Raw genomic sequence first — 26,239 nt, 5'->3', positions numbered from 1 at the left:
CCTTGAACATAATCTTCCTGAATTCTGGGAGTTTCCTCATCTTCTTATTTCTCCTTTTTTTCCATCTTGTCCTTCTTCTTCTTCTTCTCATGGCCCGACTCCTTAGATGTGGTAGATTGCTTTAAGGGTTCATATTACAACCTTCATTTATCTCCCGTATAATATTTGCCTTAGCCTCATCTTCAGCATCTCCCTGGGGTTTAGGAACTGTCCTGGTTATTCCTGTTCGACTTGTCCAGTTTCCTCACCTTCTGATTCAGTGATGTAACAGAGCATCCATTTCCACATTCACGATTTCTTCCGCTCTTGACTCAGCTGCATTATTCTTAGAATCAACTTGTTCTCTTATTTCCTCTATTCCGTTCATCTTCACCTCGACATGATTATACGTCTCCCTAAACTGTGTATTAGTGGTATCCTGTATTTGGATTACCCGTTTATCAACATTTAGGATCATGACTCTTAATTCTTCTATTGTCTCCATCTCCAATTGCTTCATTTTAGACTTTGTATCTTCCACGTCTGCTGACATATTCACAAATTCAACTTCAACCCTTTCTATCTTCTCCTCCTGGATAGTCATCCTCTCTTTAACTTGCTCTAGTCGACTACTCAGTCACATTTCTACTTGGTTTAGTTGTATGATGACACCATCTATTTTGTCTGTTAAATCTCTCTGATGTGTGTCCAAAAGTACTTTATGTTCTGCGGCCTGGGTCTTACGCAACGTTTCCTGCTCGTCTAGATGTTTAGTGAGATACCCTACTTGTGCAGTATGCTGGTCGAGTCACTTGTCTAATCTGTCATATTGTTCCTTATTATCTCTATCTGATTGATTCAAATGCTCTGTCTGCTGATCAAATCGTTCCTTATTGTCTTTATCCGATTGATCGAAACGTTCCTTCAAACACTCCTTCTGTTATGGCCATCATCTGATCCTTCTGTTCGGCCAGCATCTTGGCCATCATCTCCCTTAACGCTTCCATTTCCATACTAACACCGTTTGAGAAATAGAGTACCCCCAAAATCAAGCAAGGTTACAACTGTCTCAACATCATGACTCATTTTTCTATATTTTATTTAAGCGTTTTTTTTTTTTTTTTTTTTGAAATATTAAAATCACAACAAATCTAAATCAGCTTCAAAACAGCTCTTTCGCACCTCCTAATAATTATTAACAATCCTCTCGGTGCATATATAATGTATGTATCCATCATTAACGTTCTGATATACTCACTAATGAATTTAATTTAGCTCTTCATAAATTAAAAATGCTGGAAAATTTGCGACCTACAATGGCTCAATATTTACGTATTCTGGAAACATGGTACAGTATATTCAATAAACATTGGATGTCAGCAGCTTTGAGATCATGTGCAATTTTGGGAAATATGTTTAATTATAAGGATTTGTGTCTATTCAGTTCTTGGTTCAACGGAATTAATCCAAATTGTAAAACTGAAGACTTAAGGTATTCATGATTACATACTTTTTTCTTATAGACTTCTATGTCCTTCAGCAGTCACTCTATGGCTTTTAAGAACAAGCACATCCCTTTCACATTCCTCTTTTCACTTGATCTGTCACCTTAAAACCATTATGTGCTATGTTTCTGGTTCTCTTCTAAATATAACATATTTAAAATTTTGTTATGACACTCAAAATTAAGCTTTCAATTATAATCTAACTACATTTAAGGTTTTCGGAGATGCCGAGGTACCAGAATTTAGCCCCGCAGGAGTTCTTTTACGTGTCAGTAATTCTACTGATACAAGGCTGACGTATCTGAGCACCTCCAAATACTACCAGACTGAGCCAGGACCAAACCTGCCAAGTTGGGGTCAGAAGGCCAGCATCTTGACCGTCTGAGTCACTCAGCCTGGTAAATTAAATTCTCTAGTATTATTAACACATTCACTCCCAGCTCCCTCCACATTTATTTAATCATGCATTCCAGTGATTTTTAGATGCCACCCTGACTTGCTAGGTAACATGTAACAAACTGCTTTAATTTAGTAAGACTCTTATACTGCAACCCTAAAAATATAAAAATTTGTACACACCATCACATGACTATTTGTTTTATCACTCGGTGCCAGTTGGATTCCAACCACACAGTTCAGAGACCTCAGAACTGGCATGTTTTTATTCAGAACACACATCCCACAAGGCGGGAAATTACCCCAAGCTGTAGTAAAATGTTCATCTGCTTGCTATCTTCTGGCAAGCAGATATAGTTATTGTGTCACCTAACATACATTAGAACATAAACAGCTGACATGAATTCAAATCCGACTAAGGTCTGATACTGTATTTCATACACATGAAACCGACTATGGTCAGATATGGGAGTAAATGTGTTAAAATGTATTTTTGTTGTTAATCTACACAACACGATAAGCTCTCAGCATAACACATCGCTGATTAAAAAAAAAAAATACAGAGTGACCATGATACTACTGTACATATTTCTGACAATGACAATGTGCAGAACCAACTGCAATATGGTATCCCTTCAGTACATCTGTCTGCTAGGTCATTAGCCCGGAGGTTGGTTGTATCCTGAAATAGCACCACAAAAGGTTATGCGGTTATAGGAAACCTCCCAAAACCAATGGCAGCGCCAAAATGAGACATACTAGGTAGGATGAGGAGTGAGGTAGTTTGCCACTGCTTCCCTCACAGGGCTAGAAAGTGTCAGTATAACAAATGTAAGCCGGGCTGAGTGGCTCAGACGGTTAAGGCGCTGGCCTTCTGACCCCAACTCGGCAGGTTTGATCCTGCCTCAGTCCGGTGGTATTTGAAGGTGCTCAAATACGTCAGCCTCGTGTCGGTAGATTTACTGGCACGTAAAAGAACTCCTGCGGGACTAAATTCCGGCACCTCGGCGTCTCCAAAAACCGTAAAAGAGTAGTTAGTGGGACGTAAAACAAATAACATTATTTTTATTATTAACAAATGTAACAAGTGGCTGGGATAACACACACAACACACAAATTCACAACTGCAGCATGTCATCCAGTGAAGGTGAAAACTGTGATAAAAATTATGGAAACAAACGAATATTTGTTAATTTTTTAAATAATTATCAGAACACAGGTTACATTGTATTTGTTGCTTGGATTGTAATACTGTATTGTACTGTTCACCCTATCCATGTCCATGTAGAATAAATCAAAAATGGGGGGGGGAATACAACTGAGCTCAGTACAGTACTATAGAAAGACGAGCACAAGGCGATGTGAATCCATACAAAGTGAGCAGGGCATAATGAACTTGCACACATAAGGCCAACAACTTTCATAACATTCAAACACATTAGCAAATACAGTAGAGATAATACAGGACAGCCTGCGAGATGTTGAGGGACTGCAACGTGAACACTTTCTAGCAGTGTGAAATGGAGTTACTTAACTTCTCATAAGAGCGTGTGTATTAACTTGTGAAGTTTTAGTTTTATTTATACGTTTGGAGTAAGTTAAAATTAGTGAATAATTGCATGTGTCATTCATATACCTCCTCTCAACATGAGTGGAAAGATATGTACTGTGTTTAGCTGCAATAATTATGAAGTGCAGAAGAATTCTCGGCCTTTCTTCTGTTTCCCTCGTGACAAGAATGTGTACGTAGATATTTTGTTTGCATATATTCTTACTGTAACAAAGATTTGTTTATAGTACTTCTTAAACTTTGACCTATGTTACTCATATTTTAACTGGATTAAAATATAATATACTAGTTTTATTTTATAGTACAGCAGTTAAGCTTCAATAGTGATGTCGTGTTCGAGTAGATGTGATCTGTGGGCTTTGAAATATTAGGAAAGTGACTTAGGCAAGAAGGTGTATAAGAAGAGACATTGAGTAAAGTGAATAAAAGGTAGAATCTAGTGCGTAGACTTTGCGTCAACTAATTTTGAGGTGAATAGAAAGAAGCTAAGTCTAGGTAGTTGTATCCTTTCTATCTGGAAAAGAAGTAAGATACATCTTGATTTCTGCTTCAAGGAAATCCAGTTGCGACCCGTCAACAACACTTTCCCTCCTCTCGCTCTCTCCCCCTCGTCATCTGATACAGCACAGCTGGTAGTCGATTAGTAGGATAACACACACAACATGCAAATTCACAACTGCAGCATGTCATCCAGTGAAGGTGAAAACTGTGAAAAATTATGGAAACAAATATTATCAGAACACAGACTGCACTGTATATGATACTTGGATTATAATAATGTACTGTACTGTTCACCCCTAACCATGTCCATTTAAAAGAAATAAAAAAAGGAGAAAAATAAAATAAAACTGAACTCAGTACAGTACTACAGAAAGACGTGCACAAGGCGACGTGAAACCGTGTGATTAAGTAAGCAGGGCCTGCCAAACTGTTACACATAAGGCCAACAATCTTAATGTCACATAACTTCAGTGCATTGTGAAATTGGAAGGGTGCCCTTTTTAGCGACTGATCTTCATTTTTTAGTTTTATTTAATTTATAATTTTCCGTTTTTCAGCACAAGTTTAATTTTAATTTTTGCACTTTTTCAACTTAAAATGTATTTTATTTTCATTACTATCTATCTCCACACAGTTTATATTATTTCTTCTATTTCTTTAACTACCAAGAACTACATCAAAATGTAAAATATAACTAAATTACAAAAGACTAAAAAATCTAACATGTCCTGGTACTTCTATTCACCATGAAATTTAGTCGCATTGTTCTCACGATGCCCATTAACAGGTTCTTCAAAATCTTCGTCATTCTCATCTTCTGCTTCTTCTCTGTCTTCCAAGTCATACTCAAGTGGGTCATGCAAGTGCTTAGTAATGTTGTACAGTACGGCACACATGACAATTACTTTGGGAATTCTTCCCAGGGCAACTCGGACACAATTACCATGGATCGGAAACTGTTGTTTTAGCTTACCAAAGGTTCTTTCCACTATTACTCTAACTCTCTCTCTCTCTGGCATGAGTCAAGTTGAAATGCCATTGAATGCTGGTTTAAATGGAGTGATAAGCCATGGAGACATTCCTTAACCCAAATTGCCAAGTAAGCAAGCAATATCATTGAATTGAAAAATGATGTCCCTAATTATCCTAGCATCGTGCACATTACTAGGCCACTCTGCGCTTATGCTTGTAAATTTGTCACTGGCATTGACAGCAGCTTGCACAGTGATACTGGCATACCCTTTCCAATTTATGTACTCATCATCACCATGCACAAATGGTTTCTTTATTTCTGTCTGTGTGCAGTCCAATGCACCTACAATGGTTGGCAGATGAAAACGAGTTTGCCAGTGTAACTTAGCATTATTCATTTCCTGCATTGTAGAAGGAAATTTATACAATATTGTTAGCTTTGTCAAGAACACGATCCATAGTAAAATTAAGAGTTTTACATACTGTTGTTCGATCAACTCCGAAGTTCTCTGCTACCCTGGAAGCGTGGATCACGTATACAACGAAGAATTATCTCCATCCATTTTCTGGGAGGTAGAGCCCCCTTACATGTTTCTTCTGTTACGGCCAAAATTCCAATGCCAAGTCTACATTTTCACTATTAAAACGTAACAGTTCCTTACATTTGCTCACATCTCTTCGAACATGGTACGTTTTCTCTTGTCTAACCAGAATAACATTGCCAGGATGAGGACTGACAAGCAGCGAGTAAAAAGATAGCATGCCCCACCACAGTCTTATAAAAATTAAGATACATCTAGACAAAATAAGTAGAATCTGCTCTTTATTCACACCAAAATGAAGATGTATCTAGCCTGCCCAGAAAAAGCAAGATACATCTAGGTGTAGTAGGTTTTAGTCTTTTTATTCACATGAAAATGAGATACATCTCAACTAGTTTTTATTCACTTCACTCATTATGCTTGTATTAAGCACTATAAGATGTGTTCAGATAATTTCCTAGTCAGCGACTTCAGAAATCATCGATTGTATAGAAAATGTGTTTTCTGTAATTCAAGGTAAAGGTGGGAATAATGTAACTGCTAGTTCATGCAAGTTTAGATCTGCTCTAAAGTTAGCTATGACAAATGAGTTATTGCACCCTTCAGAGGATAGTAATTGTTAATTAGTTGGCAGTACACTGCTTCTAATGAAATCTGATTTAGGAAATGTACAGTCTCTTGTATATCTACCCCCACTAATTGTATGGTGTTCCCTCTCAGAAAACTCTTAAGATACTCCCAACAATTTAATTTTAGGAAAATGCATATGTGTGTGGCTAGTTGTGTACTAAGCTATCCATTTGGAATGCCATAATACATTGCTAAGCATGGAAGAAAATATGAGTGACTTAAGAAATGTACATATTTTGTTAAAACAGTATGATGGTGCCAATTTTCCTTACCCTAATGTAACAGCAAGTATTGCTTATTAAGACATTTCTAATGTTCTGAGGCTAAATTTAAGATTTTCTCTCTAATAATAGGCTCCATGTTAAGAAAAAGAATTGCCCAGCTCATAAATGTTACCTCAAAGATTTATGTAAGGAAGGTGCCGATCTGTTTATTGATAAGTGCTTTAATATGATACAATGTTTTTAAATGAGGAAAAAGAAAAATCTAACCATAAATGTTCAGGCAGGAATGCAAAAGCCGGCCCCGTGGTGTAGGGGTAGCGTGCCTGCCTCTTACCCGGAGGCCCCGGGTTCGATTCCCGGCCAGGTCAGGGATTTTTACCTCGACCTGAGGGCTGGTTCGAGGTCCACTCAGCCTACGTGATTAGAATTGAGGAGCTATCTGACGGTGAGATGGCGGCCCCGGTCTAGAAGGCCAAGAATTACGGCCGAGAGGATTCGTCGTGCTGACCACACGACACCTCGTAATCTGCAGGCCTTCGGGCTGAGCAGTGGTCGCTTGGTAGGCTAAGGCCCTTCAAGGGCTGTAGTGCCATGGGGTTTGGTTTGGTTTTTTTAGGAATGCAAAAGTGAAAAAAGTAATGCATGAATGAAAGATTACCTTGTTTTAGTAGTTTAGTAAAAACACTGGTCTTGTAAACCAATATTAAGATATCTCTTCTAAAACTCAGATGAAAGAACACCCTTCTCATTAATCCCAAAAATTAAAGTATGAAGACCTTGCTAAGCTCCTTCTCGTGTGATATCACGTCATCACTGGATCATAGTTAAAGTAATTAAAGTTAACCCTAAAAATAGTAGGGAGTTATCATATTGATGAAATCATTTGATTGTTCTTATAGTTGTTGTTATCGCCCTTTCACAGCAGTGCATTTCATATCTTGATTATATAACGTACCTAATTTCAGTCTTTAAGTAATAACATGCTAAATAATTCTTCTTTCATTTATCCAGAATTGCTTCAGGAACTTTGAAGTTAATATCTTAATAACTGCTTCTAGATGTAATTTATTTATCCATTACCGTATTTGAATTTGGCGCGAGTTTCCAGGTCATGCAACTACGAGCACCACTTGAGAATTGCTCCCCATTTTAACTAGGGAAAATCGAAAAGTGTCCTGCATTATATATACGGTACTGTATTTGACACTAGTCATGCTTTGCATGTCATTACTCAGCATCACCCATACACCAACAGCTTCCATATTGTCACAACCATGGATGAGACTGGGACTTTGGTGGAAGCTACACTTTGCTCTGGCCTGAGATCACTTTTTTTTTCAATCTGCTTTACATTGCAATGACACAGGTAGGTCTTATGGCGATGATGGGATAGGAGAAGGCTAGGAGTGGGAAGGAAGCAACCGCGGCCTTAATTAAGGTAAAAATGCGAAACCATGGAAAACCATCTTCAGATGGTTCGAACCCACTATCACCTGAATGCAAGCTGATAGATACGTGACCCAAACCACACAGCCACTTGCTCGGTGCCGGAGCCAAGGGATGGATGCAAAGTAATACAACCATCAAAATAAGGAAACGGGTACATGCGGTATAGGATACAAAAATAAACAATGACTAAGGAAAACAAAAGAAGCATTTGTAAGGACATAAGAATGTACACCACCGAGCTCGATAGCTGCAGTCGCTTAAGTGCGGCCAGTATCCAGTAATCAGGAGATAGTGGGTTTGAGCCCCACTGTCGGCAGCCCTGAAGATGGTTTTCCGTGGTTTCCCATTTTTACACCAGGCAAATGCTGGGGCTGTACCTTAATTAAGGCCACGGCCGCTGCCTTCCACTTCCTAGGCCTTTCCTATCCCATCGTCGCCAAAAGACCTATCTGTGTCGGTGCGACGTAAAACAAATAGAAAAAAAAGAATGTACACCAAAAGAAAAGAAAAGGACACTGAAAAAAAACATTAAAAATATGCCAAGCATGAAATATTAGTTCAGCTCCTTCACATACACATAGGCCTAAATCTTATACTTTTGAAATAGAATTCTACTGAGCTTTACACATGATAATCGACCAAAAATACAGTAAGAGAAAATAATTTCAGCCACACTGCAGTCACTTCAAATGTAGTAGAAGTGAAAGAAAAAAAATAATCTGGAAGACAACTTAAAACCATTCAGTGATCCTGTAAGATACTCTATAATACAAGACATGTGCAAAAATGCCATCAGAAAATAAGAGCCTGACAAATTATGCTTGAAGCTTTAACATAATAGTCATTAGTAGAAAGTAAAACAGAATGAAGCCAGCAAGTATGAAAAGGAGAAAGACCGTGAAAGACAATAAAATCATCATCTACGCATTTGTATATCTAATGAGATTATGAGTTGAACATATTAGTAATAACAATGCCATACTCGGCTACAAAATCAAATGGTAAATAAATATTGTATAACTTACCTGAAATCTAATTTTAATCACATCAAGTGGCTGACAAAAAAATCTAGTAACACATCCACTAACTCCTCCAGCAATTGCATGGTCAGTTGCATTTGGCTTCTTTCTCTTCTTCTCATGCTCCTCTTCAGACAAGTCAAGCCCAGCCATTGCAGTCAAGTCGCTTTTGACCTGTAGGATCGAATTTGAATATGCATGTAAGCTACTTCAAAATCATCCTTTGAAAAATGACAAGTACAACCAAACAAGGACTGTATGCCATATAAATGTTTATTCAAAATACATCAATCTTTTGTTGCATCACCGTTTCAAAACAAAGGAAATCTAATAGATCTGCAGTGAATAACTCGAAAATTAAAGGACGTAAAAAGGGTGCATGAAACCAACTTCAAAATGGGGTTATGTGTATTATAGGCTATCTGATTCAGAATGCTTCTACAGTAAAATCTAATAGGAAACCACAAGTAAAGAAAAAATACCATTAAATTGTTATTCTGGGTGTGTATACAGACAAATCACAATATACAGAGCACTTGTCAGGCGTACGGCCTATAGACATAGCAAGTCATTTGAGTTAGAATAAAGAAAATGTCCCACAGGACAACACACGATTAATATAACGTTGAAACTCTAAGACAGAGAACATAAAAGTATTGTTATAGAACTAAGCTGTAGTCAATCGAGATATGTATTCAGTACATGGTGTTTAAGACTGTTTTACAGCAGGGTAGGAAAGTATCTTTCAAACATCGCGCGGATATCGCACGTGTTTTATTTCCTCGCGGACCTGTCAAGGACCGTTGTCTACGAGATATACAAGACCGGGAAATACAGCACACTAGACTCATCATCGAGATACTTCCGGCAAGTGCCGCTAGAGTTCCCTTTACTATACTGTCTCGCCCGCGCATTGCAACACTTTCGAATACGAAAAACTATAAAAATTCATTAAAACTAGTAATTTCAGAAGGCAGCAAACAGATATGAGATCAAAGATAGACCAAGAGCAATTGTTTGACTTATTTTCTACAACGTATTTCTTACAATATGCTTAAACGAAATAAGTAATTCACGAAAGAAGCAGAGAAAAATAATAGCGAGTTTGTCACTTCTTACCGAATACTTTAATTGTGCCTCAGAGTATCCGATAAGCGGATCGAGATTGCAGTCATTAATAACGTTGGGTTTAATCGTCCTTTCACCAATTATCAGCGATCCAATCTTTTCCACCGCACATCTGATATTTTGACATTCGTGTTGATGCCGCTGTTTGGTGAGCGATGTTATGCCCGTTACGCAAATATTTAGCGTCGTTTCACCGTATTTCTCTTTTTTCCTCCCGTAAAATTAAATTTGTGTCCGCTCTATGGTGTTTTCTGATTAGCTGTCACCCCCGGAGGTCCGGGTACGATTCCCGGCCCTGCCACGAAATTTGAAAAGTGGTACGAGGGCTGGAACTGGGTCCATTCAGCTTCGGGAGGTCAAATGAGTATAGGTGGGTTCGATTCCCACCTCAGCCATCCCCGAAATGGTTTTCCGTGGTTTCCCACTTCTCCTCCAGCCAAATGCCAGGATAGTACCTAACTTAAGGCCATAGCCGCTTCCTTCCCTCTTCCTTGCCTGTCCTTTCCAATCTTCCCATCCCTCCACAAGGCCCCTGTTCAGCATAGCTGATGAGGCTGCCTGGGCGAGGTACTGGTCATCCTCCCCAGCTGTATCTCCCGACCCAAAGTCTGGTGCTCCTGGACACAACCCTTGAGGCGGTAGAGGTGGGATCCCTCATTGAGTCCAAGGGAAAAACCGACCCTGGAGGGTAAACGGATGAAGAAAGAAGAAGAAAATTAAATTCGTTCTAACAGGAATAAAGATCCTACATGACCAATTTTAGCATGCTTTTCAATTTGGTTTGCTTTTTGGTCAAGTTCTGATACCGTAAAACTTTTTTTCTTATTTCATTACCCGTATCCTACTTCTCAATTCACAGATTATTTTCTGTAATCTGGTATTTAATTTTCTCATCCGTATATTTTTTAGATTTAACAGAGATACTCGTAGACTTTTCCTTGACATGGAAACGAGACTTTTACTCCTTTTTCGTTTGTAGCTGGTAAGTTCATCATTATCTGAATCGGAACTTTTACTAAATTTGGATGATAACACATCTTTTTTGGGAGCTGGACGCTTCCTGCGTTTGACATTTTCCTGTTTGTGAACAGGATACACAATGAAAACAGAAGGAAGTTTAATTGATGTGCTGACACTGAAATCTGTTTTATGAGAAGAATTGCTAGGTAGCTAAAGAGATCCTACTATATCACCTTGCGTAGAAATAGTTTGCTTCCATTTCTCCCTTAAACCGCACTCGGAAGGGAAACTATGGACGTCAATTTTCGTGCTTTTTACTGTCATTCGAAATACAGAGAGGTACACAACAGTGCACCTTCTTCTCAACCTCACAGGCACTCACCGACAGAAACAATATTCACAATAAATTGCACAAAATCAACACGGCATCACAATTAAACCGCATATCTCAATGTTAAAAGTCCGCCAAGAACAGAAAGGGAAACCTGACATCTCGCGGCCAAACCGTGAACACGGTCGGGCCGGTTTTTCAGCGACAAATTAGGAGACATCTTGGACGCAAAGAGGGTAAGCTGAAAGATATCATGCCTGATTCACTTAAAGATACAAGCAGTAACAATAGCCACCTGCGCTGTGGGAAATGTAGCGGAGATTTTGACAACAGAGGTAGCGCTGTTTGCTGTGAGGGGAACTGTAAACTATGGTTTCACAAAGAATGTACACAATTGACTTCTACGGAATATAATGCGTTGAAAGTGAAGAAAGGCAGTCTGTTATGGATGTGTAATATCTGTAGAACCCAACTAGAGTCCTACGGAGTGAATACGTCCCCGCCAGAAGATTTTATTTATTATTTATTATTTATCGTATGATGTGCACAGATAGATTATATAAATAAGTATACAATATATACACAATATATACAAGCAGAAGCCTATAGTTCCAAATCAAGTCCATTGATCCATTTCAAGGCCTCCTCAGTTGCGTTATGAATGTCCTCCAAAGGACCTAGAAATGCTCTCCGTGGACACTCGGCAATTACGTGGTGGATGGTCTGTGAGGTAGCTCCACAATCACACCCAGAAGACTTCTGCCAGCCCCATTTATAAAGCGTATAGCCGCATCTTCCTTGATTGACTCTTATCCTGTTTAGAGTCCTCCATTGACGTCTGGGTAGATGGAATCCAGGAGGTTGAACATGAGGTAGAGTCACAAGATGTTGATTGGGAACAGAAGACTGCTGCCATTGGTGTAACCAGGCGTTCGTGATGGAGAACCCAGATTCTTCCAGTGTAAGTGCAGTGCGCCAGGGTGGAGATCTAGACTTAAGTCGAGGAGGGGCAGGTTGAGTAATATCCTGGTGAACGGGGAGGTTGGAGTCCTGGCTGGTCTTCTTCCACAGTTTTAGAAGAGCTTCAGACCTTCTTAAGCAAGGCGGAGGAATATTACTGAGTGTAGGCAGCCAGGCCACGTTTGTAGAGCGAATACAACCGGTTATGATGCGCATTGTTTGATTTAGTTGAGCATCAATCTTCGCAGTATGAGCACTGTTCAACCAAACTGAAGCGCAGTATTCAGCAACTGAATAGCAAAGAGCTAGAGCAGTAGATCTCAACACTTGGTTGTTTGCGCCCCAAGATGTGCCGGCTAATTTTTGAAGAATATTATTCCGACTTTTAATCTTGTCGGCTGTGTTGTTAATATGATGTTTATATGTTAGGGATCTGTCTAATGTGACACCTAAATATTTTGGGAAGGGACAGTGTTGTAAGGATTGATTTCTGAATGTTATTGAATGCTTGTAGTTGGCAAATTTATTTCTGAGATGAAACACAGATACAACAGTCTTTTGGAGATTTGGACGGAGACACCACTTTTGGAAGTATGTATCTAGCTTTTCTAGATCTGCTGTAAGAATTTGTTCAGCTTCTGGAAAACTTGGTGTTTGGCTAACCAGTAGTATATCATCTGCGTAAATAAATTTCCTGGACTTAGTTGCTGGTAAGTCAGCAGTATAGAGGTTGAAAAGTAAGGGTGCCAGAACAGATCCTTGTGGAAGTCCATCATTCAGTTTGTAGGTTTTGCTTACTGCATCATCCGAAAAGATCTGAAAGTTTCTGTTGCTAATCATATTGCCAATGATATTTGTAAGCTTGACACAGGGGATGGCAGAGATAAGTTTTAGCAGAAGCCCTTCTCGCCAGACAGTATCATAGGCTGCTGATAAGTCTAAGAAGACAGACATACTAATCTTCCGATTCTCAAATCCATTTTCAATATGAGAGGTCAATGCAAAAATTTGGTCAGCGCAATTTCTTCCAGGTCTGAAGCCAGAAGATCATGAAGTAATACAAATTGTAACAGAGAACAAATTGTCTTGTGAATCCTTGAAAGGGAAGTTGGAAGAACTGAGTGAAGTCCTTATGTCAAAAATGTCCCTTATCTTCGAGGCACAACTCCAACAAACCGAATGTCTATCAACTTACAGGAAAGAAATAACTTACGCAAATCTTACCTCTACCCAGACAGCCCAAATCCAACCTGAGATGAAAAGTCGCAGGCAGCTTTCGTCAAGAACAGATAGATCGGTAGATACCGAAACAGTAATAATAAAATATAAGGAGCGAATACAACATTCAGAAGGTAGTTTTCAAAATAGAGGATACGAACATACATCGTTCGAGAAAAGGTATGATCAAGGCGGGGAACAGCAACAACTGAGGGGAAAGAGACATGGTATAGGTACCAAAAAGAATGTTGGGAAATTATGTGCAGCAGAACGTCTGGCATGGTTCTATGTCGGAAAAGTGAACACGGCTGCAACAAGAGAAGATTTAATATCCTACCTAGAAGAAAACGGAATTGCAGACATCAGGGAATGCACACTCCTGAACTCCAGGTCTACAACAACGAAAGCTTTCCGAATTGGAATTCCGTTTTCCGACAAGGATAAGCTCGATAATGAAGATTTTTGGCCAGAAGGAGTGATTTTCGTCCCTATAGATTCTACTAAAGATAGAAGACATGGAACAATAATAAAAGACATGACAACAAGCAAGACAAATGGTGCAGGATCTGACATAAAATGCTTAGTATGGAACGTAGAAGGACTGGAAAGTGTACTTGGAGCACTGCCATTCGACATTTTTCTGTGTATGATATAGTGTTGCTTTCAGATACTCTTGCAATCAAGGATCCATGTATTAATATGAGATACGCAGTTCATGTGTTAGCTACAAAGGGTGATTTGGGGAGGCCAAAGGGTGGTCTTTCTTGCCTATTGTCATGGAGAATGTCTCATTTTAAGCTATTATATAAGTCGGACAATGTGTTAATCATCCAAACAGTGCTTCTCGCAGTTATGTGTGTGTATTTTCAACCTGAGTGGGAAGACTATGACATTATTAGTGAGCTGATGTCAGGGCTATCCAAAATAAGGAAAACAGATCATCTTATTCTTGCTGGCGATCTTAACTGTCGGATTGATATCTCAAATAAAAAAGCAGATGCTGTAATATCCTATTTGGAGCCGGAAGGTTTCTCACTACTCAATGAACGGACCGAGAAAACATACTTTTGCCCCAGTGGAAGTAGCACGATCGACCGGATTTTCAGTAACAGGATTGGACCTGATATAATAAGACCCTCAGTATTAAGAGATGTGGCAATTAGGAAACACCTGCCTGTAGAAATTACTCTCTCAGGCTTCATCGACCCACCTATCATCATCGCCCCCCTGAAACCACCGGTGCGGAAACTGGATTTGTTCAAACTGGAGGCTTACTCTGATTCGGTGAAAGCGATTATGGAAATAATACATCTCGGCGACCTGAATGGATCCCTTCGAGCTATAGAAGATATCATCAAGGATTCTGTTATACCAAGAAGTTTGCAGGAAAGGAAAGCTAAGCCCTGGTTTAACCGAACTTGCTACATTAAAAGGAAAGAAACGTTACGGGCCCTTCATGAAGTAATGGAAAGCCACACTCAGGAAAGACTCATAGAATATGCAGTAAGAAGAAAAGAATACAAAAGGGTAGTTAAAGAAGCAAAGAAACAGTTCCAGAAAATATCTGAGGAAAATCTACTAAAGAAAGCCGAAGAAGAGCCTTTTTCAATTCTGAAGCAGAGGCAGCCGTAATTCACAAGACAGATCCCATTGGAAGTCTGGGAAGATCACTTCACCTCACTACTCCAAGCAAAAGAGACGCGAGACTTGATCGACGAAGACGGCAATGACAGAGCTCCAATCAAACTTTTTACGACAGACGAATTAGAAGACATCGTCCGGAACAGTAAAAACGGTAAAGCAGGGGGACCTGACAATATATTTTACGAACATATTAAAGACAGCTGGGCTATACTAAAGGACTCAATTACAGAACTCTTGAATCAATGTCTCAGACAAGGGAAAATTCCAGATAAGTGGAGAGAATCAACTATAAAGGTGATGTATAAAGGCAAAGGAGATGTGAACAACCCAGATGCATACCGAGGAATTGCTTTTGAAGATATTAACGAAGGCTCTAGCAAACCGTCTGAATGATCTACTAGATGACAAATTACCGGAAGAACAATTCGGGTTCAGAAGAGGTCGTTCAACGTTGCAGGCAGTACATTGTTTGATGGAAGACATTCAAGAGGCACTTAAAGTACAGAAAGGAAAATTGTATGCGGTGTTTGTTGACTTTCGCAAAGCATTCGATTCTACAAGTAGGAAATTGATCCTCCAGAAATTAAGAGAGATTTGCGGTGAAAACTATTACATAAAATTGATAAAAAATATATTATCGGAAAATTACGTAAGCATTGATGATGACTTAACAAAGTCTAAGCCAATCCTACAGACTGTAGGAGTTCTTCAAGGAGATCCTTTGAGTCCACTACTCTTTAATGTCGCAACATATGACATAACGAAAGCCATCGTTACAGAGCAGACAAGTATCTATCTATACGCAGACGACATGGTAATTGTCGCGTCTTGTAGAGAAGAACTACAAACAGCACTTGATAGACTGTCAAAATGGTGTGAAGAGGCCGGTTTGGAAGTTAACAAAGAGAAAATAGTAGTGATGGTTTTTAGAAGAGGAGGAAAACGAGCGGCTGCAGATATTTTCTATTTTGAAGATTCTCTTCTAAATTCTGTGAACTCTTTCAAATACCTTGGAATAACTCTCCAAATGAACGGCAAAACATTCTCAGCTCACGTGAAAGAAAGATCCCTTGCAGCAATAATAGCAATAAATGATATAGAGCACATCGATCAATTATCAATTGAGACAGCAATGAAACTGTTTCATCTAAAGATTACTCCAATTGCAACTTACGGTTTAGAACTAATATGGACCTTCTTGAAAAAGAAAGACCTAAAGGAATTAGAAAGGGTTAAAGCTACCTTCCTTAAACGAATCCGTTGTGTGTCCAAATACACGCCTTCGAGACTTGTTTACGAACTGACAAGAGAACTGTTTTTCATCGAAGACCTACGGTTTTCTATGACCCTGCAATCGACGACAGAATACCAAGACTTCCTGCGTAATTTGAAATTTAAAAAGACCGAAATATGGAGTGACTTCTACACAACCGACGCAATGACTACAACTGACTGGCAACAAAGTTGTTTTGAACTGAGACACGCGGTGACCCGTGCAGCGGTCCACGGATTTCACCACAAGGCTTGTGCTACTCTCCGCTTTCACGATCCGAATAGTGACTGTGTATGTCGATGGTGCAATAGACTTTGTGGCCGTTACCACGCTTTGAAGTGCCCAAAGAGAGCCTACTCTCTGAAAAGTCTCTGTAGTGAATAGTGCTATGTATTCTATTCTTTTATTTGACAATTGGTTGCAATAAAGCAACGAGCTAGAAAGAGGACTATAGAGTGGCTATTGGACCACCATATTTGAATCTACTTGAAAGCCACGTCCGCCATATTGTAAGCGATCAAATCGAGTGGGCTTGTGATGAAGCAAGTACCGAGGCTGCGAGAATAAATACCGTTTCACAGTTTTTTTTTTATTAGGGAAGCACTCAAAGATGCGCAATGTCTGTTTAAAAGGACATTAAAAATACAAGATACAGGCTACGTACTTACATATTGTATAAAGAAAGAAAATTAGCGCATTTCCAGTTGTCCGAATTACAAAACAAATCACAAGACATTGCCAAAAATTTAGACCCACTTACAGGGAATGAAAATATAGAACAGAAAACCTTGAGCAAAGTAATATAACATCGAGAAATAATTCATATAACTTTAATAATAATAATAATAATAATAATAATAATAATAATAATAATAATAATAATAATAATAATAATAATAATAATAAAAATCCTAGTATCTTTCCATTTACCTGGAATTGGAATTTTGTATGGATTTAGCCTAATTTTACGACCGGATGCCCTTCCTGACGACGCCAACCCTAGGTGGAGTGATGTATTTACTATTGCATGTTTTTGTAGTCGTTTGTAGTATGTTCTGTTGTGTGTAGATGAAGAAGGTTATCCAGTCCGGATCCAAAGTAATTAACTGTCGACTACTCGGTTAAAATCCTCAACCCGGTCGAATCCGGTGCCCTCTGAACCAAAGGCCAGCACGCTGATCAATCAGCCAAGGAGCCGACACTAAACAACTTGGCAGGTTCGATCCTGGCTCAGTACGATGGTATATGAAGGTGCTCATATCCCTCAGAACTCCTGCGGGGCAACATTCCGGCACCTCGGCTTATCCGATAAAGTAGTTAATAGGACGTAAAACTAATAATAATTTACGAAAAATAAGTATTCTAGAGCCGTGGTTTACAAGGTTTGAAGTGAACAATGGTGTAATAAAGTATCCCTTAATAATAATAATAATAATAATAATAATAATAATAATAATAATAATAATAATAATAATAATAATAAAATAACAAGAATTTGTAGGATAAACAATTTGAAATAATTGATGAAAAAGAGAACAGTTCTTCTTGTGATAATGATCTTAAATCACATAAGTTAACTTTCCTGAATAATTCACTTCGATTATCTTTGGAAGAAGATTATGGTAACACCGATTTTTATTTGCCTTATGTAGCACCCACTCAGACACGCCGTATAGCTACGATGGGATAGGGAAATGCTAGGACTGCGAAGGAAGTGTCAGTGGCATTAAGGCACAGCAGCCCCCGCATTTACCCGATGTGAAAATGGGAACCACGGGAAACCAGCTATCAATGCTGTCGGCAGTGGAATTAGAACTCACTATATCCCGAATGCAAGCTAAGAGCTATATACCGCGAAGCACGTAGCCAACTCGCTCAGTAGTAGTGGTGATGTAGGACTGAATGTCCTTGTATTACTCCGTATCGTTGGCAGAGGGGATGGGGTGACTAGGAAATTCTAAATATTGTAGGTGTGGCGTTGGACAGCTGGCGTCTTGTAACACCGTTGTTCACTTTATATTTATTTTCAAAATGCTGGGGAAATGTGCTCTGTAGGATACAATGTAATAATAAATAGTGGTCTTGGTTTTTCTTCCTACCTACTACTTAGTACGGTTTTCGGAGAAGCTGAAGTGCCGGAGTTTTGCCCCGACGGAGTTCCCTTACGGGCCGGAAAATCTACTGACACAAAGGTGACCTATCTGAGCATCTTCAGAATACCAAATATGGCAACTTGGGCTCAGAAAGCTAGCGCTCTACGGTCTGAGCCACTTAGTCAGGCAGGATACATTTTTATCGTGTTTGGCTGCCAGTTCCTACAAGAAAATAAAAGTAGGCCTAATGTACACGTGCTGGATTGTGCTACATAGGCAACGTAATTCTGCTAATCGCCCAAAACTGTGTACTTCAGTAAAAAAAAATCTTATCTGAAATATGATATTTATTCTTCGTGTTTTCTCTACAATTTATGCAATTGCATGCCACACACGTAGAGAGCATAATTTCTTCGATCTAATCTGTTAAAAGTATCGCACCGTATGCGGAAGAAATTATATGAATGGCGCTTAAACTATGGAGTCGCTATTTCGTCTTGGCACCACCCAGAGCGCTGTAGCAGCCATGTTAGCCACTCTATAGCCCTCTTTCTAGCTCGTTGCAATAAAGATTTATTATTAGTAGCTATGTGCCGGCCTTGATTATCTCGTAGGCAACGCACGGGCTCTATATACCAGGATAGCGCATCCCGCCATTTTTTTTTTTAGGTTGAAGATATAACAGGTTTACAGAATACTTATATAGAGAGGTCTCTGTTTTTAGAGAATGTATCAGTTTTGCTCTCTAAAGGGAGACTAACAACGAGCTAGAAAGAGGACTATTTTCTAGCTCGTTGGAGACTAACAACAATTTGTATGAGGAAATACACTGCCTGGACAAAAAAAACAGAATATAATTTCGTACACATACACGCCATCGGCGGGTACGTAAATGATTAGAGTTGCAATCCTCTGTGACAAGTAGAGAGGGTAGAAGAGACATAAGTGCGGTTCGTGCAAGACCAACTACAACCTACAGACCTTAAAACAGAATCCAACAGGCGGAAAATTTGGCCCACTGTCTGCAGTGGGACTAACCAACACCTCCTAGATAATAAGTCCTTTGCGTTGTTACAGAGGCTCTATAGAGGACTTAAACTGTGTCTCAAACGAAGCTCTTCTCTGGCTATTAAATTTTGACATGGATCTTTAGTTATGAACTTGAGATAGTAGTTGTATATATTGTATATAATATTGTATTCATCATACGCTAAATAAATAATAAGGCCTCACAACTGTTCCGGATGTCTACCGTGACGTCAGCACCGGTTGCTGCGTGTAGTTTAATACCTCTTCTCACTCTTCTCGTCCCTATTCCTTTTTACGATGGCGGGACTCAGAGTGCCATAATCTTGTTCTTAAACGACGTCGCTTATTCCGGATATATAGGAAAACACTAGCCCCCCATCATTATTTCCGTCTTAAACAACATATCGCTTACGCTAGACGAGTTTTTCTTTCTAAACGCCGTGCTGCCTGGCGATCTTTTATTTCCTCCCTAAACGCTCGTACTTCGTCTTCTCATTTATGGAGTGCAATTCGCTCACTTACCCGAGCTTCTCAATACATTCCACCCTCTGTCACCCCTCCACAGATTCTATCCATCTTTCTTAACTCACTCACTCCTGATTATGTTGTGCCTGACTTTATTATCCCCCTGTCTCCATGCTCTTCCCGTTTTTCTGTATTACTCCAACCTATACACCTTTCTGAACTTGAGGCCACCTTGTGTAACGCAAAGAGTTCGTCTCCAGGCCCTGATTATATATCATATGATATGCTCCGGATCCTCCCTCTACGTGCTAAACAAGCTTTATTAGCTCTTTATAATAATATTCTTCTCACTACTTCTGTTCCTACCTCTTGGAATGATTTTTTTGGTGCCTATCCCCAAACCTGGTCAACTTCACACTGACGCTAACAGCTTTCGAGGGATAGTCCTTGGTTCGTGTATCCGCAAGACGTTTTTAAAAATTCTCTTTCAACGAATCCTGTGGTCTCTTGAATATTATAATTTGGTTCCCAAATATCAATTCGCCTACTTTAAAGGTCGTTGTGCTCAAGATGCTATTAACATTTTAATTATAGATATCTTATTAGCGCAAATTCGTAAGGATTGTATTATTGCTATTTTTTTGGACATACGAGGAGCTTTTGACTCCATACCACTTCATCTTCTCTGGACTAATCTCGCACAGAAAGGTTTTCCTGCTCATTTTCTCCACATCTTGCGTAATTTGTTTACGTATCGGAAACTTTCACTTAAATCCACTTATTCTTCTCTTCCTTGTCGTCTGTCATCTGTCGGTGTTCCTCAGGGGGACATTTTAAGTGGTCTGCTTTTCGCCCTGTACATGAGTAATCTTGAAAAATTGGTTACACAAAAAGCTCGCATTCTCTTTTATGCTGATGATATAGTTCTTTATTATTCTCATAGTAATGTCGATGTGTGTCGTCATCATATATATCAGCTAATGGAGCAAGTAATTACATGGCTTACTTTTCATGGTCTTCAACTTTCCACCTCCAAATGCTGTTCAATGTTTTTTACCTCTAAGCGTAGGTTTAACTCTGAGCCACTTGTTTTCGATTCTCATGTCATTCCTTTTTGTTCCTCCCATAAATACCTTGGTGTCATGCTAGACCGCTCGTTATCTTGGAAACATCATATTACTCAGTTACGTAATTTTTCTGATACGCATATTAAAATTCTTCAAGCGGTTACTAGACGATCATGGGGTGCTGACCCTGGCACAGCTCAGTTGTTATATTCCGCTACTATTCGCTTTAAACTCGACTACTGTGCACATGTTATAGATACTGCGCCGGAGTCTTTTCTTAACCACTTAAATACTTTACAATTTAAAGCCCTGAGAACTTGTGTTGGAGCATTGTTGTCTACCCCTACTAATGCTCTCCTTGTCGAGACCGGCGAGCTCCCTCTTCCAATTCGCCGTAAAATGATAACATCTAAATATTTACTTAAAAGATTTGCCCTGGCTCAACACCCATTGCTTCCTAAATTGCAGTTATTAGATGAATACTCTCTTCTTTCACAGGTTCGCCGTCGTAAGATGCCTGCTTTGTTGTATGCATATCAATTTCACTCCTACAAAAATACTATCTTACGCACTGCTTCTTCTCCCTTTTATTCAGTACATTTTGACTGTTTATTTTTTGTCCCTTCTATCATTATCTTCCTACATCTTCTTTTTCCTCTTCTATTCCTGGTTCTTCGTTGACTGGCCCTCCTTTTAAAAAACTACGTGTTGCTCTAAGTGATTCTGGTGTCAGCATATATACAGACGGCTCAAAAAACTCTTTTGGTGTTGGAGCAGCGTTCTATATTGTCAATACCAATGTTGCTGAACTCTATCGTTTACCCAGTGACGTTTCTATCTACACTGCGGAAATTTTTGCTATTCGTCAAGCTCTCATGTACATTAAGCATCATTCTATACCTAAAGCAGCTATTTATACGGATTCTCTCAGTGCCGTTCAATCGATCATGTCCTCTCATCTTTCTTTTAACCGGTATTTGTATTATGTTAAAAGTCTAATTTATTCCTTGCATCAATCTGGGGTGGTTCTCACTTTTGCCTGGATCCCTAGTCATATAGGTATCTATGGGAATGAACAGGCGGATTTATTTGCTAAGCGAGCTGCTCGTGATGGAAAATCCCTACTTAAACTTGCAGTTCCTCTACCCGATTTTTACCCTGTTATTAAACATTCCGCTTATCGTCAGTGGCAAGAAGATTGGACTCGATCAGCTTCTTATACAGGTCGCTATTATTACAATATTCAGCCTTGTATCCCTCCCTATCCTTGGTATTTGAAGGGTAACTATTCTCGCTGCCACATTACCAACATTATTCGTCTTCGCTTTAATCATGCCCTTACTCCTCTGTATAAACATCGTTTTAACCTCTCCCCCCCACTCCTCCTGTTTATGTGGTACTCCGTATGCTGATGTAAATCATTTATTATTCCCATGCCCTGTGTATGATTCTTTTCGTCCGGCTTGTATTTCTCGTCTTATCAGTCTTCAGAAAGCTCTCCCCACCAATGTCTCCTGTTTGCTTACCGATATGTCTCCTGCTATAATACATGCTATCAATCAATATTTGGATGACTCTCATATTCATTTGTAAATTACTGTCTTTTTATTGTTTGCTCGGTTACATACTCCTGCTTCCACTGTTTTTTACTTCTATGCACTTCCTTTGTTATGTTACGCGCTATTTAAGATGTGTACATAGACATGATGCTCAACTTTGTTCTTGTGACCTTTGTAGTGAGACTCATTGCGTGTGATCTTCGTAGTGTGAATAATTGCGTGTGATTTCGCATATTAAGTGTAATATCACGATAATAAGTGTAGTGGCTGGGTGAAATAATAGAGCCCATAACCTCTCCAACAACAACAACAATAATACCTAATAGGCCTATGTGCATTATGATTATGTGAGAATGTAAAAGTAACAGTTACTCACCACTGAGTAATTAGTAACTCGGTAATCTTGTCTTGGAATTGCACGTAACCATCTCTGCTGCATAACCTCATCTTTCGGGAACTTAAACAGATGCACTTTGTTATCATTATCGTAATTTCCCTTGTAGTTGGGCACACAACATTTTAGCACCATTGTACACATATGTAGGCCTATTCACTCTGTAAATGCATGAAGTTGGCTCACGTTATCATTATCGTAATTTCCCTTGTAGTTGGGCACACAACATTTTAGCACCATTGTACACATATGTAGGCCTATTCACTCTGTAAATGCATGAAGTTGGCTCACAGTGGTATCTTATTTTATAGGTATGCCACAGATATTTCAAAGCCAGTGATGTTTTGTGCGAAGTAACTGCTACTGATTTAAGGACAGGAAAAACTTTAACTGCTCCTCTTCCAAGACCACGACTGTCAGAGAATGCAGTCCCCTGTATCTTTGCCAACTGTCCATCATATTTATCTTCACATTCTGCCAGTTCAAGAGAAGAACCGGACAAAAAGAGAAGTAGAATAGAGAGGGAATCAATAAACACAGCAATTGAAGATAGTATCAACAGTCATGCCTCATACACAGACAGAATTTCAGTCCACAATCTAACACAACTGAAAAGTAAAATAAACATGCTGTGTTACCTGATGGTTGGTGTACCCTGGTGAAGGAAATGCAAGTAATTTTTCTGTACATGGATACATGAAAGCAACCACATTACATAGCATATATATAATAATTGAAGAGGACATGACCTCAAAAGTGTATTCTAAAGGGGTTTTATTGCAGTGTAAATTTTCTAATGTAGACAAAATTACCAACCCAAATAAAGTATTATCTGCGCACTTTTTAGTGATAGATTTTTGTACTCGCTGGAGAAGTAAGAAGGGCTCCGTCAATACTGCCAACTGAATGGAAATGAAATCTGAATTGAATCGATAATATGATTGATCGATATGAATTTTATAAACCTTTATTACTTTAAGCAAAACAACTGTGTCACACACGCAATATATAATACTATATAACATTTCCCGTTGCGAAACGTGTTCCTAGCATTAATTCTATAGTTTGGCTTTGCTGTGTAAACAACAACGAGCTAGAATAACATAGAGGGGCTGTATACCTGACATCAGCGCTCCCTGCTTGAAGCAAGTTGATAAGGGGCAGCCATGTTAACGGTTGTCAAAACAAAGCGAATTGGCGCGAGAGCATATGTTGAGGTGACAGGGAGATCGTGCATGCCAATTTAACTCCCTAAGTTTTAAGAAGTGAAAACATAGATTCTCGATTTCAAGAATGCCAGCCGTAAGCTCAGCGTATGGTTGTACTAATCGGAGTAATAAAACCAAGGATAACTTATATCGTACTTTAAGTAAGTATTACTGAATTATAGCCGAGATTCCTTTTTGTAATTTCTGTTTGTAACTAAATCCATTTTATTGTTTACTTAGCGAAAGTACGGATAGTCACGGTAATTATTTGTCGAATTTTGTTTCAGATTTCGTTTAAAGAACAAGGAATTAACCGAACAATGCGTTGTGAGGGCGAAAAGAGATAAATGGTATCCCACTCAATTCAGTTGCTTATGCTCTGTACATTTCCAGCCCTATTTAATTTTCATTCACATTTACAAATAAAGGAAACGGAGCGCCCACCACCAAGAAAACGTAACCACAAAAAAAAAAAAAAAAAAACACTTCGTTCAAACGTACACCAAGTATGATAAATACAGCATTTTACTGCTATTTTTGAAATGTATACAGCCTTTATTGTAGATGTCTGTTGCGTTGGTTTTTAAAACTATGCCACACTTCACAATGGACAACTTTCAAGCTTACCTTTCAGCTAGTAATCCCAGTATGATATGATAATGGGAGAAACATGATATCCCCCCTACATTATAATAAATAATTACACTAAACAATTATTGTGGTAAAGTATTCATGGGCCGCCTCTCTGGTGCACTGGTTAGCGTGAGCAGCTGCCACCCCTGGAAGCCCGGGTTCGATTCCCAGCTCCGCCACGAAATTTGAAAAGGGGCACGAGGGCTGTAACGGGATTCTATCAGCCTGGGGAGGTCAACTGAGTAGAAGTGGGTTCGACTCCCACCTCAGCCATCCTCGAAGTGATTTTCCGTGGTTTCTCACGTCTCCTCCAGGCAAATGCCGGGATGGTACCTAACTTAAGGCCACGGCCGCTTCCTTCTCCCCCCACAAGGCCCCTGTTCAGCATAGCAGGTGCAGCCCTCCCTCACAGTTGTATCCCCCGACCCAATGTCTCACGCTCCAGAACACTGTCCTTGAGGTGGTAGAGGTAGGATCCGTCACCGAGTCCGTGGGAAAAACCAACCCGGGAGGGTAAACAGATTAAGAAAGGAACACAGTACTCATGAGGATGCAATAATTTTAAAAATATGTACAGAATGATGTTGTAACCTATTGTAGGTCCCTATGATTTTAAGGTTTCCTGTCATAAATATTTATGTCCATCGTTTTTATTCTAATTTACGCTTAACCACAACAGCCAAGCAGGGTAACGCTCTTGTTCCGATTTCGAGGCCTATTCGTATGTCACTGTGCGATGATTTCGAACTACCCTACAATCAACTGGTCGTGATGTTGGCCTCGTGCCGCAATATGATGAAGTGGCGGTATTCGCTTCCATGCTTCAAGCTTTCGACAACGGTCTTTAATTCTCCCCCAGCGATTCTAAAATGCGCATTTTCTACACTTTTCGTCATTTAAAGGCCATGCCCCCTTGCTTGTGTGACAACAGGAAACATGGCGGACGTTCGTTCTATTAGGTTCACCCAGGCAGCGCTTCCGCCTCTCTATGTTATTCTAGCTCGTTGGTAAACAACAACAGTACGAGTACTTAAAGTGTACGCCAGATGTCGCACAGCGATGATAAGCGATTCTTAGTTTGTGTTTCAAAGGTTGCCAATACGAATCTCGAAGATAACCGAAGTCGACCACTTCAGCACTAGGGTGTAAATCTATCACTAAAAAGTGCGCAGATAATACATTCTTTAGTTACAAAATTCCATAGCTACATTACAGGGAATGAGTGTAACAGTGTGCAGAAAGATACAACGAATAAGTTAATTCTAGGCCTAGAGTGTGAATTGATCACCGAGGAAGATGACTCAACGTTTAATTTAATAAAATCACAGTTAAAACTTTCCTTAGTTACTAAACACAAAAGGGAGTATGATAATGATTTTCTTGTTATTTGTTCAATCTTCCAACTGATTTCTCCTCATGCTTACAAATTTATGAGACATAGAAGTAATTTAATTTTGCCATATGTTAATACTTTGAAAAGAGTGTGTTCC

At 39.3% G+C, this 26,239-nt stretch overlaps 1 protein-coding gene across 1 annotated transcript in view; it reads right to left on the bottom strand.

The window, feature by feature from the left end:
- LOC136857161 (mitochondrial thiamine pyrophosphate carrier) overlaps window positions 1-9,446 on the bottom strand; it is a 132,021-nt gene extending 122,575 nt beyond the window's left edge. Inside the window, exons 1-2 of the mRNA XM_067135592.2 lie at window positions 9,270-9,446; window positions 8,794-8,961 (exon numbers count right to left, since the gene is read on the bottom strand). Of these exons, the coding sequence (XP_066991693.2) occupies window positions 8,794-8,961; window positions 9,270-9,272 (171 nt within the window). The 5' untranslated portion in view covers window positions 9,273-9,446. The remainder of the gene's footprint in view (window positions 1-8,793; window positions 8,962-9,269) is intronic.
- Between the last annotated feature and the right edge of the window lie 16,793 nt (window positions 9,447-26,239).

This window comes from Anabrus simplex, chromosome 1, assembly GCF_040414725.1.
Source record: "Anabrus simplex isolate iqAnaSimp1 chromosome 1, ASM4041472v1, whole genome shotgun sequence".
NCBI classification, from domain to species: Eukaryota; Metazoa; Arthropoda; class Insecta; order Orthoptera; family Tettigoniidae; genus Anabrus; species Anabrus simplex.
This window is presented reverse-complemented; position numbering and strand designations above follow the sequence as displayed.